The sequence below is a fragment of the Puma concolor genome, chromosome D1, assembly GCF_028749965.1.
Source record: "Puma concolor isolate L17-30 chromosome D1, mPumCon1.1.hap2, whole genome shotgun sequence".
Classification (NCBI taxonomy): domain Eukaryota; kingdom Metazoa; phylum Chordata; class Mammalia; order Carnivora; family Felidae; genus Puma; species Puma concolor.
The window spans coordinates 59683115-59698105 of NC_141676.1; the positions used below are offsets into that span (position 1 = coordinate 59683115).

At 46.2% G+C, this 14991-nt stretch overlaps 1 protein-coding gene across 1 annotated transcript in view; it reads right to left on the bottom strand.

Annotated features, from left to right (window-relative positions):
• The window catches only part of MAP6 (microtubule associated protein 6), a 78059-nt gene extending 65612 nt beyond the window's left edge, over window positions 1–12447 (bottom strand). The window contains exon 1 of the mRNA XM_086678349.1: window positions 10814–12447. Within this exon, the coding sequence (XP_086534475.1) occupies window positions 10814–11724 (911 nt within the window). The 5' untranslated portion in view covers window positions 11725–12447. The remainder of the gene's footprint in view (window positions 1–10813) is intronic.
• Between the last annotated feature and the right edge of the window lie 2544 nt (window positions 12448–14991).

A 14991-nucleotide genomic window follows, 5' to 3' on the forward strand; every position in this document is an offset into this window, starting at 1 on the left:
CTTGCATCCATGTTACCTGCCTCACAAGACGGCAAGCTCCTGTGAGCGGGGACTGTGTGCTCTGCACATTAAATCCTAGCCCATAGATGCAGTCTTTTGCATGCTCTGAAGATGCTGCATTGAACTTGGAATAAAAATAATATTAAGCGCACTGCATTATGATTATGATAGTATGATCAAATAAATCCAACCTAATTCCCTGCTTTTACAGTATAAGCCTCTTTCACAATGGACTAAAAGCTCTGAAGGATAGGAGGGATTTAGAAGGAAGATGGGAGGAGGGCAAGAGAGAAAACCGAGCAGAGTCCAGCCGTGGTTACATGTGGGGCTTGTCAAGGCCCAGCTCAGTCTGTGATTCGGCTAGATCACCTGCTTGGACCCCCCCCCCCCCCCGATTTTAATGTGTAACCAAAACGGAGAACCTCCAGGAAAAAGCATCAGGTGTGTGTGGGGAGCAGTGGGCAAAAATGCTGCAAACAGCAGATAGCTCGGATCCTTGAAGGCCTTGACTGCAGTCCGAGGTACTGGGCCTTGCACTGGAGGGGAAGGGAATCCCCTTTACCCTAGTTTTCATCTTTAAAGAGAGAGAGAGATTCACTTTAAAGTCATTATGAAGTCTAAATAAAAAGATATGTTAAAGCAATTGGCACGGAGTAAGCACTCGGCAAATGAGGTCGAAATTCAATGACGTCTCTGTTCTCGCTAATGTGCTCCAACTTTGCTTTCTACCATTGTCTATCTTACATCTGCTACGATGGTTTAAGAGAACAGTTCTTACAGGCTAAGATGATTGTAAAAATGCACTCCAGGATATGCCACAACATCAGCCGACTTTTTGAAGTCACTGTACAAAATAGACAGTGACCACAGGGAACAGCACAGTGGAGGAGGTGGTGTTTCCAGGAGGCACTTATGGTGGGTTTTGTGGCTTGGGGCCCGGGCCCAATTTTCCCACCAGAAGAGGTCACGCCAGGCTTGGTCCTACAAAACCTCTTCGTGCAGCTTGGAAACAAATACACATCGACAATGGGCTGTGCTAGGACAGCGAGGATAGGGAAGAGTACTAGAGTGTTTTCTTTTTTTTTTTTTTTTAATTTTTTTTTTTTTTAACGTTTATTTATTTTTGAGACAGAGAGAGACAGAGCATGAACGGGGGAGGGGCAGAGAGAGAGGGAGACACAGAATCGGAAACAGGCTCCAGGCTCTGAGCCATCAGCCCAGAGCCCGACGCGGGGCTCGAACTCACGGACCGCGAGATCGTGACCTGGCTGAAGTCGGACGCTTAACCGACTGCGCCACCCAGGCGCCCCTACTAGAGTGTTTTCTATACGTGTGGGATAGCTCCTGCAGGGGACACAGAGGCCAGAGGCAGGGGAGGTGGGAAGTTGGGACAATGGTGGGGCCTATGCTCTCACTCTCAGATGGGGACGACACACAGACACCAATGGTCCGTCCTTGACCGACTCTTCTTCTGCCTACACCTGCTGCGTCAGTGCATGTTGGGCCCTGGCCTCAACATTCTCTTCTTCTCACCCTCTTTATTCCCCACCTACCCTGAAGTCTGTGGGTTTGATCCTCACAGCTCCGGGTCCAGAGCTTTTCCATTCTGCCTTTTCTCTTGAGCATCAAACCTAGATCTCCATTTTCTTGGTTTGTACTTTTTTTTTAAATTCTTTGTTGAGGTATAACAAAGAATAAAGACCAAAAATGTTAATTTTTCGCATGTATAGATCCACATACCCAGCCCCCAGATCAAGATATAGAACAATTCCAATATCTCAGACGTTCCCTTGTGCTCCTTCTCAACTTGTTACACAACCTACCCTCAGCGATCATCACTATTTTGACTTTCACCATCACTTCCTTTGACCGTGTTTGATAGTCATACAAATGGAATCGTTCAATAAGTGCACTTGTCTCTGTTCCTTTCATCCATCATTATGTCTGTGAGATATATCCTTATTATAGAGTATTGCAGTAAGTTTACTTCTCATATAACACTGGTCCTCATCAGGGGCAAGTGTTCCCCCTGCAGGGGGCTTTTGGCAATATCTGGAAGCATTTTGATTATCACAACTTAGCAAGGGTGAGGGTGCAGTGGGGAATGCTACTGCACGGAGTGGATAGAGGCCAGGGATGCTACAATGCACAGGATAGCTCCTCACAACAAAGAATTATCTGGTCCAAAATATCATTAGTGCCAAGACTAAGAAACTCTGTGTTTGGTTTCCTATAGCTGCTAAATTGAATTACCACAGACTGAACGGCTGAAAACAATGCAAATGTGTTATCTTTTCTTTAAGTTTATTTATTTACTTTGAGAGAGAGAGAGAGAGAGAGAGGGGCAGAAAGAGAGGGAGAGAGAGAATCCCAAGCAGGCTCCGTGCTGTCAGCATCGAGCCCAACGCAGGACTCGATCTCACAAACCAGGAGATCATGACCTGAGCCAAAATCAAGGTGGATGCGTAACCAACTGAGCCACCCAGGTGCCCCCAAATGTATTATCTTATAGTTCTAAATTAAAAAGTCTGTAATGGGTCTCACTGGAAAAGATCAAGGTGTCAGCAGAAGCAAGGTGTTCCTTCTGAAGCCTCCAGGACAGAATCCATCTTGCTGCCTTTTCCAGACAAAGTCTGTGTCTTTTAACAGTCTAAAAACCTAAAGGCAGATGAGTGGGTCCTAAGCTCTGACCGGGAAGTAATAGTACCATTTCTGAAGGGCTCCTATAAAGATTCTAGGAGAAAATGTATCTAAGATTTCTAGCAGCCTGCTAGGCACATAGTAGTCACTCAATTAGCTACTATTATTATTTCTAATGGTGAAAACTAGCATCTTTAGTAAACATCAAGAGAATTTTTTGGGAGCACAAGCCGGTGCAGCCACTCTGAAAAACAGCATTGAGGTTCCTCAAAAAACTAAAAATAGAACTACCCTATGACCCAGCAATTGCACTACTAGGCATTTATCCACAGGATACAGGTGTGCTGTTTTGAAGGGACACATGCACCCCCATGTTTATAGCAGCACTATCGACAATGGCCAAAGTATGGAAAGAGCCCAAATGTCCATCAGTGGATGAAAAGCTAAAGAAGAAGTGGTATATCTATACAATGGAGTATTACTCAGCAATCAAAAAGAATGAAATCTTGCCATTGGCAACTATGTGGATGGAACTGGAGGGTATTATGCTCAGTAAAATTAGTCAGTCAGAGAAAGACAAAAATCATATGACTTTATGAGGACTTTAAGAGACAAAACAGATGAACATAAGGGAAGGGAAACAAAAATAATATAAAAACAGGGAGGGGGACAAAACAGAAGAGACTCTGAAATATGGAGAACAAACTGAGCATTACTAGAGGGGTTGTGGGAGAGGGGATGGGCTAAATGGGTAAGGGGCATTAAGGAATCTACTCCTGAAATCATTGTTGCACTATATGCTAACTAATTTGGATGTAAATTTTAAAAAATAAAAAATAAAATTAAAAAAAAAACAAAAAAAGAATTTTTAGTTTGTTGGTTGAGGTCAACAATTTTCTTCATTTAGTAGAGAATTAGAAGCTCACCTGTTAGCATTTATACAACCGATAGAACTTGTAAAGCCAAAGTTGCATTGATTATAGACATGGCTATAATCTTATGGACAATTTATTTTAATCTTAGTGAACATTGACTGGAATATTTCAGTTTTGCATCTGGGAAATTGAGTGATTCTTAGTGATTATAGACTTAGATTTAGAACTATCACTGGCTTGACTTTTTTTTTTTTAACATTCATATATGCCATGTTTTTCCCCCTAAGAGAGCAACCAAGAATTGCCTGTATCTTATCTCCTCTCCTCTTTGTGGGTTAGTCTCAGTCAACATTATAGCTCTGAGAGTTAACTGCACAAGATCAACCAGTGATCTAGCAAAATGCTTTGTACACAGTAATTCCTCAGTAAAAATTTCCAAATAGGCATAAGGCATTGCTGAGTTAGGTACTCAATGTGGTTTCTGTGGTAAGTTTCTGTTCTGGTCCCCTCTGATTACTCCTTCTTTGTCTTTTTCATGGTTATTCCTTCTGCTGTCAGTACTTTACCCACCCCCACACGCAACCCCGCCAAATTCTTATATCACTCAGGGCTCCATTCTCTGATGGCTAATTTTCTATACTCCCTCTTTGGAGATGATATAAATATGTATGCAAACATTCCAAATTTAAAAAAGCAAACCAAATTCAGCATCATAAAATAGATTTTTATACAAATAGAATTTATCTCAGGAATGCAAAGATGGTTCAATATCAGAACAAGCTATTAACAGATTCAAAAAGAAAATCATCTCAGCTGATGCAGAAAAAGCATTCAACAAAATTCAATACCCATCCACATTTTTAGAAACCCTTAGTAAACTACGATAAAGAGAAATTTCTTAACCTGATATGAAGCTATCTCATAAAAACACAGAGCAAACCTCATGCTTAACGATAAAACTTTAGAAGCATTTCCACATCTCAAGACAAAGATGCCTGTTTTCACCTACTATCAAAACCACACCTTGTCTCCTCACCAATGTAGCAGTACACACACACACACACACACACACACACACACCACAACACATAAATATTGGAAAGGAAGACAATAAATTGGTATTTGCTAAAAACATACATTATCTCCACAGATAGTCCAAGAAGTCCGAGAGGGTCTACAGACAAAACTAATTACAGAGTGTGATAAGGTTGATGAATACAAGATCAACATCCAAAAATTAATACATATGAAGAATAAAAAATTAGAAAATGTAATAAAATATATAAATAAAATATAATCTTCATAATAGAAAGAATAATTTAAAATATCTTTGACAGGGGCGCCTGGGTGGCTCAGTTGGTTAAGCGACCGACTTTGTCTCAGGTCATGATTTCGCAGTTTGTGAGTTCGAGCCCCTGTGTCGGGCTCTGTGCTGACAGCTCAGAGCCTGGAGCCTACTTCAGATTCTATGTCTCCCCCTCTCTCTACCCCTCCCCTGCTCATGTTCTGTGTCTCTCTGTCTCTCAATAATAAATAAACATTAAAAAAATTTTTTTAATATCTTTGACAAAAAGAAAAGATGTTGGTGTGGCATTAACTCAGAACAACAGAATAGAACAGAGATCTCAGAAACATATCCAAGCATAAGGACCTTTATATGATAGAGGAGATTCATGGAGATATTAGTGATGAAAAGTTGAACTTAAAAAGGATATTGGGATAAATGAGTTTCCATATGGGAAAAAAGAAAATTGGATCCCTACCTCATTCCATACATAAAGTTAAAAGCCAGTTATATTGTTAAAGACTTAAATATAGAACAATAAAACTTAAAAATGTGTGTGTGTGAGACACTTGTGGAGAAAATTACAAACTGTAAATGAAGGACATAAAAGACTTAAATAAATGGCAAGCAACATCATGTTTGTATATGAGAAAGCTAGTAATTTAAAGGCAGCAAATGTCTGCAAGCAATATTTTCCCAAGTAAAGCTTGAAGTTCACCTGTATCAAAATTAGGTGATACTAGACTGCTTGTTAAACTGTAGTTTCTTAGGCTCTACTTTAAACCTACTGAATCAGTATGCCTGAGGATGAGGCCCAGGAATCTGCATTTTAGGAAATTTGCCAGATCATTCTTTGGTACACTAAATTTTGAGAACCCTTGCCTTTGGGAAGTAGGTCATGACCTGAATTACACATTAGAATCACCTGGGACCATTTTTAAAATATTCAGACGCCCAGGCCACACCCCAGACCAATTAAATCGGCATTTCTGGGCAAGGCACCTGTGCATCAGCATTTTTTAAGCTCTCCGGTGACGCCAATGTGCAGTCAAGGTTGAGGACCACTGCCCTGGGTGAAGGTACATCAGGTCTGTTCAGTTTGCTGCCTGTCCTCATTTGAACATTTACTTCTTTTTTTTTTTTTAATTTTTTTTTTCAACGTTTATTTATTTTTGGGACAGAGAGAGACAGAGCATGAACGGGGGAGGGGCAGAGAGAGAGGGAGACACAGAATCGGAAACAGGCTCCAGGCTCCGAGCCATCAGCCCAGAGCCCGACGCGGGGCTCGAACTCACGGACCGCGAGATCGTGACCTGGCTGAAGTCGGACGCTTAACCGACTGCGCCACCCAGGCGCCCCTGAACATTTACTTCTAGTGCTAACCTAGTAGAGATTGGATTTTATCTTGATCAAGGCAGGTACAGCTCCTTACATAAAGGTTTTAACTTATTCATTTGGTATCCCCAGCCCTCTATCTGATACATAGCAGGGGCTTGGTGGTCATTTTTTTTTTTTTTTTGAAATAAATCCAACTAAATAAAGCTGAATGAAATGAATCAATGTGTAGATGGAAAAAATGTTCACCAAACTCTAAATATTCTACTGGATTCAGCAAATCTGTATGGCACCTAGACACAGTGTTACACTGTGAGAGGTAGAGAGGTGAACCAAATACAGCCCTTCTCTCCAAGTGTTTGTGATCTGGTGGAAGGGGCAGATATGGAAAACAGCATCTTATAATCAAGCAGACAATGAGAAGTGTGCAAAGTATAAAAAGGGAATACAAGAAAAATTAGTTCTGAACGGCAAAGCCTGGAAGGTCTCCTTAAAGATTCAGCATCTGAGATTGGCCTCGAAGTATTGCTGAGACTTACCCAGGAAGAAATTAGGGAAATGGGCAATTGCCCTAGAAGCACAGGGCAGTTCTGTCAGCAGGAGCCACGTCAGACAGGCCTTTCTCTAACCTTCATGGGAGACTGTAGGGCAGATACTAAAGGTTCCTTTTCTTTCTGACTTCCTTGTTGCTACTCTCATTTGTCAAATACTTTGCCTCTGGTTTATTAATTCTACCTCCTGGTGCCTCAGCTGATTTCTTCCAGGAAAAGTTTCTCATTAGCATTTCTATGGGGAGCACCTGCCACCCCATCTATCCCTATTAACTGATGTCGAGGGCAATGGGGTTGACTGAGAGGGGAATTTTAATCCCCTCCTCATGACTCATCTCTTTTCTAATTGAGAATGCTAGGTCTGAAGTCACAAACGGCTGCCTCGTGAAATCCATCCTTAATATTAAAAATGATAACAGAGGCATGCTTTCCCGATTTTATAATATCATCTATGTCATATGAGTGTACTAAAGACTAATCAACTTCTTGATTGTGAATACTGAACGACATCTGAGATAGCACTTAATGCAAAAATCCCAGGCTAGTGTGGATAGGCTATGAATTAGATGAACTAGTTGAATTCAGAAGTTTCCTCAAAATCATAGCGTCAAAGACATACGATGCTATCTACTAACTGAATAGTGTAGGAGAAAACCAATTAGTATGTATATGACTCTGCGTGCTGAATATATATTTTACATTATACACCAGAATGGTAAGCTGATGGATTATGTGTCTTTTCTCTATTTAAGCAAACTGCTCGCATTCATGTCATGTGACAGATGTCACTTGGAAAGCCCATGAGATGAACTAGTCACCATGGTGTAAGCCACCATGATTTATGTAGAGTGGCAGAAGAAAAGGGTTTGTAAATCAAATTATCTCTGAAATGGAACCCAACTTGGCTTCTAATAAGGCAATGTAAGACTCATCTCTGCCAGCCATGGGGCGTACTTAAATTCAGGAGATATTCGGAATCATAGCAAGGAAAAGAACATGAGGCCATAGGGAAGAAATATCAATGTTCCAGATAAGCCTACAATTTCCAGGCATCTTTTTTCTCTGTGGTATATCTGATTAATTGATTATCTTATTTCTTCATATCTACTTTCACCCAAAGTGCATTTATCTATGACTGGTCAATTTTTCTTCTGAAACAAAAAAACAATGTTAAATTTCACATCAAATCTGTCATGCACTTAAATTGTCCATTAAGGAAATTGATGTCTCTTCGCAACACTCATTCTCTTAATGCTTCAAAACCCTCCTGATTATACAGCAAAATGGAACTGCTGGCCCAAAAGTCACATGCATAATTAAATTTTACAGAAGACCCAAATGAGAAAAATAATTTTTTTGAGGTGCTTAGAGATTTTTTTTGATAGGTTGGTGGAGTTCTGATAGTCACTAAAATAATCATTCTCACCAGCTGCAAGAGCATAGCCTTCCCCCATTCAATCCCATCACTTGCAGTATGAGTATATTTCTAAGTATTTTTTTAATGTTTATTTATTTTAGAGAGAGAGAGAGAGAGAGAGAGAGAGAGAGAGTGAGAGCGGGGGAGGAGCAGAGAGAGAGAGAGGGAGACACAGAACTCAAAGCAGGCTGCAGGCTCTGAGCTGTCAGCACAGAGCCCGATGCGGGGCTCGAACTCACGAATGGCGAGATCGTGACCTGGGCCAAAGTCGGAGGCTTAACCGACTGAGCCACCCAGGTGGCCCTGAGTATATTTCTAACTGTAAAGCCTGCCATGTTTGCTGTACAGGTATGGTAGGGTTTTGTGGGGAAGAGGCCAGATGGAACAAAGGTACAGGCCAAAATATTTGGAGGGTTGTATCTGAAGGGTAGGTCATTCCCTGACTGTCCAGCCAATAATCCATGAACAAAGCGAGTCCGACTACCTTGGAAACATAAACTGAGGAGGATCACGAGAGGAGATTTGAGAATTTGGGATCTCTCTTGATTGGCCTTGACTCCGTGGAGGTGAGGAGGGGTAGTTCCTCTGAGAAAGCGAGGTGGGTGTTAAGGTTCCACCCACCTCAGGGTAATAGGATGGAAGTAGGAAGATGAGGAGACCGGATCCAAAATCTGTGACATCGGGCCAATCGCAGGGCTCTCGGGGAATGAAGCAGGGCCCGCCTGGTAAACAAGAAAGCCAGGGCAGAGTCGCAATACTACATCTTGGCTTTGTTGTTTATGCTCCTTGTCTATTTGCTCCCTTCCTTTCTTTTGGACCGTCTCTTGGTAGTAGCATGAAGAAATTGTGAAAATTCCACTCCTGATGGCTAGGAGCCAAGGAAAACAATCTTGCCTGACCGAAGCCATGAAAAAAAAGAAAGTAGTGCACTCCTGGGGGACCACTGTGGTCGTGATAACAATAAACCAAGAGAGAAATGCCAAGTGGGAGGTGGAATTCAGGAAGATGGATTAGGAGCCAAATATTAGCTGCCCCCTCTCATTGGAGAAAGCTTTCCAGAGTCAAAATCTGGGAGGGAGAGGACTTTTGTCTTAAAAAGGAAGGATATCTATCTATACTATGTTTCCCTCAGCATATGAGGGAGTGGTTGTTACGTTCATTGGAGAAAGACACCAGTCCGACATGAGGCTACATATAGTGTCTTGGCAAAAGGTACTAACTCTGCAGTCCCCCCAACCACAGTCTCCTGCAGGAAGGAGGCAACTGGCTGTGGCATTGATGAAGGACCCCATAAGCCACATTTTGAACACCGCTAGCTCATTTATTCATCATGCACATCTGTTTCCCCAGAGACCCTACAGCCCAATATTACATGTTCAGAGTCAAATGTGATCTGTTAGCTTCTCGATCTGGGTTAAAACATTAGGGCAGGATGGAGAACGAAGCACTCACAAATACATATTATTGGATATATGAAGGGTGAGAAAGCAAGTTGGAAGGGCTGAGGCTGCAGCCGAAGGAGAATTCTAGAAGGATGGAGAGAGGGAGAGGGTATGAGAGACGGAGGGAGGGAGGGAGAGAGAGAGGCAGAAAGACACACACACACACACACACACACACACACACACACACACACACACAGAGGGAAAATGGATATGCCCTTTCTTGGAGGCATTCATTTACAGGGAATTTAAATGTGCTAAAGAAGGGCTTCTCAGTGGTAGCAGACTGAGCAACACAACTGGAGAAGATAAAGGGAAAGGAGAAAGGAAATACATCAACAGGGGAAAAGGCTGGAGGTACCTAGAAAGTGGAAATCAGGATAACGAGGCGTCATGCACCGGTTGTAATGGAACTAAGACATCGATTTCACCTATGATGTGCCAGGCATAATTCTCCTCCTCAGCATCTCATGTAATCCTCACGATGTCTAATGCGGTACGAGGCATATAGTAGGCGCTCAAAAATATGTCGAATATTAATGTTTAATAAATGAACAAGCAATTCTAAGAGAAGAGTCTATCATCAATCGCATCTTACAAGAACCGGAGGCCCAGAAAGGTAAAGAAATGTGCTCAGTGTGTCACAGCTACTAAGAGGAGGAAGGAATCTGACTTCAAAAGCCTGATGTAGAAGGAGGAGGGTGATTTCCAAGAGCCCTGCCGGGATTCTGGAAAAGGGTGTGGTGCTTGGATGTCTCCCAGGGACTGAGAGACGGAGGGAAGAATGAAAGGCCAAGTGGACTGGGCTTCGGAGGAGGGGGACTGGGCATTTGGAAAGAGGTCTTCTTCTAGGAGGATGGGCCCTGCGGGAAGGCACCAAGGCCAGCGGGCAGCAGCTCAGCCAGCAAGGGGCAGCATCCAGGCGAATGCAGCTGGTGAGGTGGGTGGGGCAGAATGGCACAACCTGTGAAGAAACAGCAAAGGGTCTCTGTTGAGCAGGCAGGGATCTGAGGTGGGGGGAAAAGTGGCTAAAGTGGTATAGCGAAAGACTGGGCCGGCCGGGATGGATAGCGCTCACAGCCTTCCCATAAGAAAGCAGAAAGAAGCCAGCCCTGGAAGGGTGTCTGGGATGCGGCTGGGGCGAGGGTGTGGTCTGGAAGGGGAGGGGCTGCGTGTGCGGCCTGCGATGCAGAGAACGAGCCTCGGCCTGGCAGCTTTCGGGAAAGGGTAAGGGTGTCTTGTCGCCTGCGCTGAGGCCCGCGTCTCACCTGTAGGAGCTGCTCACCGCGCTCGCCACCTCCTCGCGGATTTGCCTGTTGAGGGCGTCCGCCGCTGCGCGCCCCTTGCCACCCTCGGGGACCGCGGCCTGGACCTGGGCCTGGGCTGCGGGCAGCGGCGTCTGCTCCGGCCCCTGCCCCTCGGCGCGACGCAGCATCCAGGCGGGCCCGGGCTTCCTGCGTGTGTCGCGCTCATCGGCACCGGAGGGCTTTCCGGCTGCGAGGCCACCCGCTCCGCCAGGGGTCGCCTCCTGCTCCTGGGCCTCGGCGGCGGCCTGCGCGGGCCAGCGCTCCTGGCTCTGCGGCCGGCGCTTGGACGCCCCGAGAATTGGCACCGAGGCCTGGGAGGTCGCGGGGATCTGCACGGGCTTGGGAATCCACGGGTGGTCTCCGCGGCGCGGCAGCGGCCAGGCGCGGAAGTCCTTCTGGTACTGGGTCTCGCGCTCGAAGGGCGCGTCGGAAGGCTGGTACTCGCTGCGCGGCCGGCAGCTCGGCTCGGGCCGCTGCACCTTCCAGGCGCGGTAGTCCTGACGCATCACCGAGTCCGCGGGGCCCGCGCTGGAGGCGGAGCCGGAGGCCGGGCCGGGGCCGGGCCCGCTCCGGCCGGAGGCAGCCGCCGCCTCGCGTTCGCCGCTAGGCCCCGGCGCCGGCCCCGTTGCCCGGGCAACTGCATCCAACTCGCCCTGGGCCGGCTGCGTCTCTATGGCGACCGCCCGCGCCGAGGGGGGCGCGTGCGCCGGCTGCGCCTGCTGCTGCGGCGGCGGCGGCTGCGGCGGGGCGCTCGGGGCCTCGGTGGCCTCCGAGTACTTGGTGAAAACCAGCGGCACAGCGATGTCCGCCTTGTCCAGCTGGTTCCAGAAGCGGGCGATGCAGCAGGCCCGCGTGATGCACGGCCACGCCATGATGCTAGCTGCAAAGCTGGCCCTCCCTCTTTCTTTTTTGTGGTTCTAAAGCAAGTCTCTAATCTTACTTCAGTCCCTTGGCCCTCGACCAGTCGCTAATCTGGTTCCCACTGTTTTTCCCTCAGTGGCCTGAGCTACCTCGGTCTCCTCCCTCGGAGAGCACCCAGGAAGGTCAAGCTATCACTGAGATAAAGTCCATAAAGTTCCCCCCGATTACCGGCTGCAAACGCCTCCGGGAGCCGCCTGCAAAGGTCTTGGGAGAGCTGTCGGCTGCGGGCACCGATGGTTGAGACACAAGGCGTTCCCGAGTCCCCGGGCGAGGGCGTCTGGGTCGCGCCCCTCCCTGCTGCGGCGGCGGCGGCGCGCAGACCCCGGCCAAGCGAGGCGACGCGAGGCGAGGTGGCTGCGGGCTTAAGCCATGGCGTAGAGGAAAGGCCGAGGAGTGTGGCTTTCGGGTCCACGAGCGAGGCTGTATTTTCCTACTCCGAGGCGTCCCGTCGCAGCCGGCCACCTAGCAGGCAGGGCTCGGAGGCGATCACCTCCAGCGGAGACCGAGCATTGCTGCAGCAGCTGCTCCCAATGATGCTGCAGCCACTGCCGCTGCCGTCTCTGCTGCAGGGAAGCGGCCCCACCCTTATCTACGGCTCGGCAGGGGGAAAAAAAATCCAGGAAAGATGCTGAGAGAAAGCGCGCTGCAGAAAAAAATCACCTGCTGTCGTCAGCGCGCGCTGCTGGGAGCTCGCCCTCGCTCTTTCCCCTCCCCCCTCCGCTCTGGCAGCTCCTCCCTCCTCAGCTCCTAGGCAACAGCCGAATCTGGGGCCTAGGTGGGTTCTAGTCCCAGCCTGGTGACTGACGTGCTGTCCTCATGCCGGTCGCTTCCCCTCCGGGAGCCTGAGGCTCCTCTTTTGTAAAATAGGGCCAATCGCGGAGGAGGGGGGATTCGGTTTTTAAAATATGAAGGATATCCCTAGTGAAATGTCTGTCCCAGAATAGACGCTTTTTAAAGAGAAAGCTGGTGTTATTGGCCAGTTGCTAGGCGGGATTGGCTAGTAACTCGGTTTGGCTGACTCCTGATCCAAGCACTTGCCAGTCATGCACAAACCTTGTTCAGATGTGTGGGGATGTGAGTCCCCAGGCTGGTGGTGCAGTAGCTGTTCCTTTTTTAGAGGACCTTTAGGGGAAAGGTGTCTTAGAGCTGCCCAAGAGCTACCAGCCCCTATTCAGCCCAGGGGCCACACTGGGGAGAGACATGGAAAAGAACATTCCTGGAAGGGACCTAAGTGTGGAGATTGGGGGCAGAAAGGAAACAAGGGGACAGACTCCTAGGGCAGGGTGGGTCCTGATGCAAAGGGAGATTCTGGCATGTTCCTGACCCCTGGCTTTTGCTCTTCCTCTACCTAAGAGGCACGGTAGATCTTGGAGTTAGACAGGCTTGATTAGGCTCTGACACTTAACTATCCGTGTCACTTGGGCAAGTTGGATCATCCCTGGGCCTCAGTAGCTTCATTTATAGAATGGAGGAAATGATAGTTACCTCCAAGTGATTTGCTGAAGATAGTTAAGGTCTCAGAGTGGAAGCTTTGAGTCAAATCAAATCCACAGTGATTCAAATTCTGGCTTTTACATTCCTTAGCTGTACGGCCATGGACATATCACTGCACTTTTATGGTCTTTTATCTGTGAACAGGGGTACCAATCCTGAACTTGCAAGATTGTTGTGAGAATTAAAATTATATATATATATATATATATATATATATATATATATATATATATATATATCCATGCTCAGCACAGAGCCTTATGTGGGGCTCCATCCCATGACTGTGAGATCATGACCTGAGCCTAAATCAAGAGTTGGACACTTAACCGATTGAGCAACCTGGACATCCCTAAAATGAGATATTGCACTAAAAATGCTTACCACAACATCTGGCATACAGCAATGGCTCAGTGAGTGGTAGCTATTAGTATTCAAAGGACCCACCCAGGAAACCCTAGGTGGAGCTTCCCAAGCAGGCCAGCCACTTGGACATCTTCTCCAGGAAGACCTCTTGTTTTTCTAAGTACCCTTTGGCCTCTTCTTCATGGCCCCCCATTTATGTCTCCTATACTGTGTTCTACTGTCTATCCCTAGCAACATTCACTGGCCTTCGTCTCTGCTTCTCTCCAAGATAGGTAGAGTTTTCAGCATCAAGTAAGCTGGGGCATTGGTGTTTCTGGGGAAGGAAGTCACTTACGTGTTTAGATTGGGAACTGACTACAAAACGCAGCTGGTGTGTGTGTGTGTGTGTGTGTGTGTGTGTGTGTGTGTGTGTTTTAACCTTAGAATCAAACAGGATGAGAAGACAACTCTGATTAATCAATTATCTGTTGAACTTCCTCCTACTTGGGTCTTTGTCTTTTTATGATTTGATTTGAGTTCCACAAATAATATGGTGCCTGGCACTGTTTTCCAGTCATTAGGAAATACATTTCTATAAACAACATAATCTGGTCTGACCCCCAGTTCTGAAGAACTCCCTGGGATTTGGTGCGTGTCTTTCCAATAATGATTTTCAAAAGGATTGGACACTGGCAGGGGCTACTGAGAGTCATTGAGACTTTACCTTGCTTTCATTTAACAAGTCTAGTCTCCTGATGTCCACTCTGTGCCTTGGGCATTGTGGAACACAAATGAATTCTAGCTCCGAGGGAGCCCTCAATTAGAGGGGTGTGTTATGGGAGGACTGGGAAACAGACAAAATAAATAATTAGCAAGCAGTATGGTCAGCGTAACAGAGGTTCATTCATAAGGTGCTGAATGTATGACTAAGGAGAGATGAGTAGAAACTCTCCTATCAGTATTGTAAGTAAGAGTATTCCAGGCAACTTCATTGTCAATATTACCTTCCACCTTCATTCATTTGGATTTTTAAAACACATTCAATAGTACAACTTTCTTGAACCATCCAGTACCTGATAGGATAGATAAATCTAATGGTTACATGTTTCTGTTGCTTGCTCAGCATCCATTCTGATGACAGCAGCACCTCATTATTTGTCTGTTGGGGACCACTTCTTTCTGACTCTCAGTTCCTATGGTTTGCATAGGATTAACCCTACTTCATACACCTTCCAGAGATGACTATGTGACCCACCCCTATTTACCAGGGCACTGCATCCCCATGGCCAAAGTGACTAGTTTATGATGGACATGTGATCCCCACTGGAGCAATTAGAGGAAATCCTAGACTTCAGTTGGAACTATTTGTAAGGAGCCTCTCT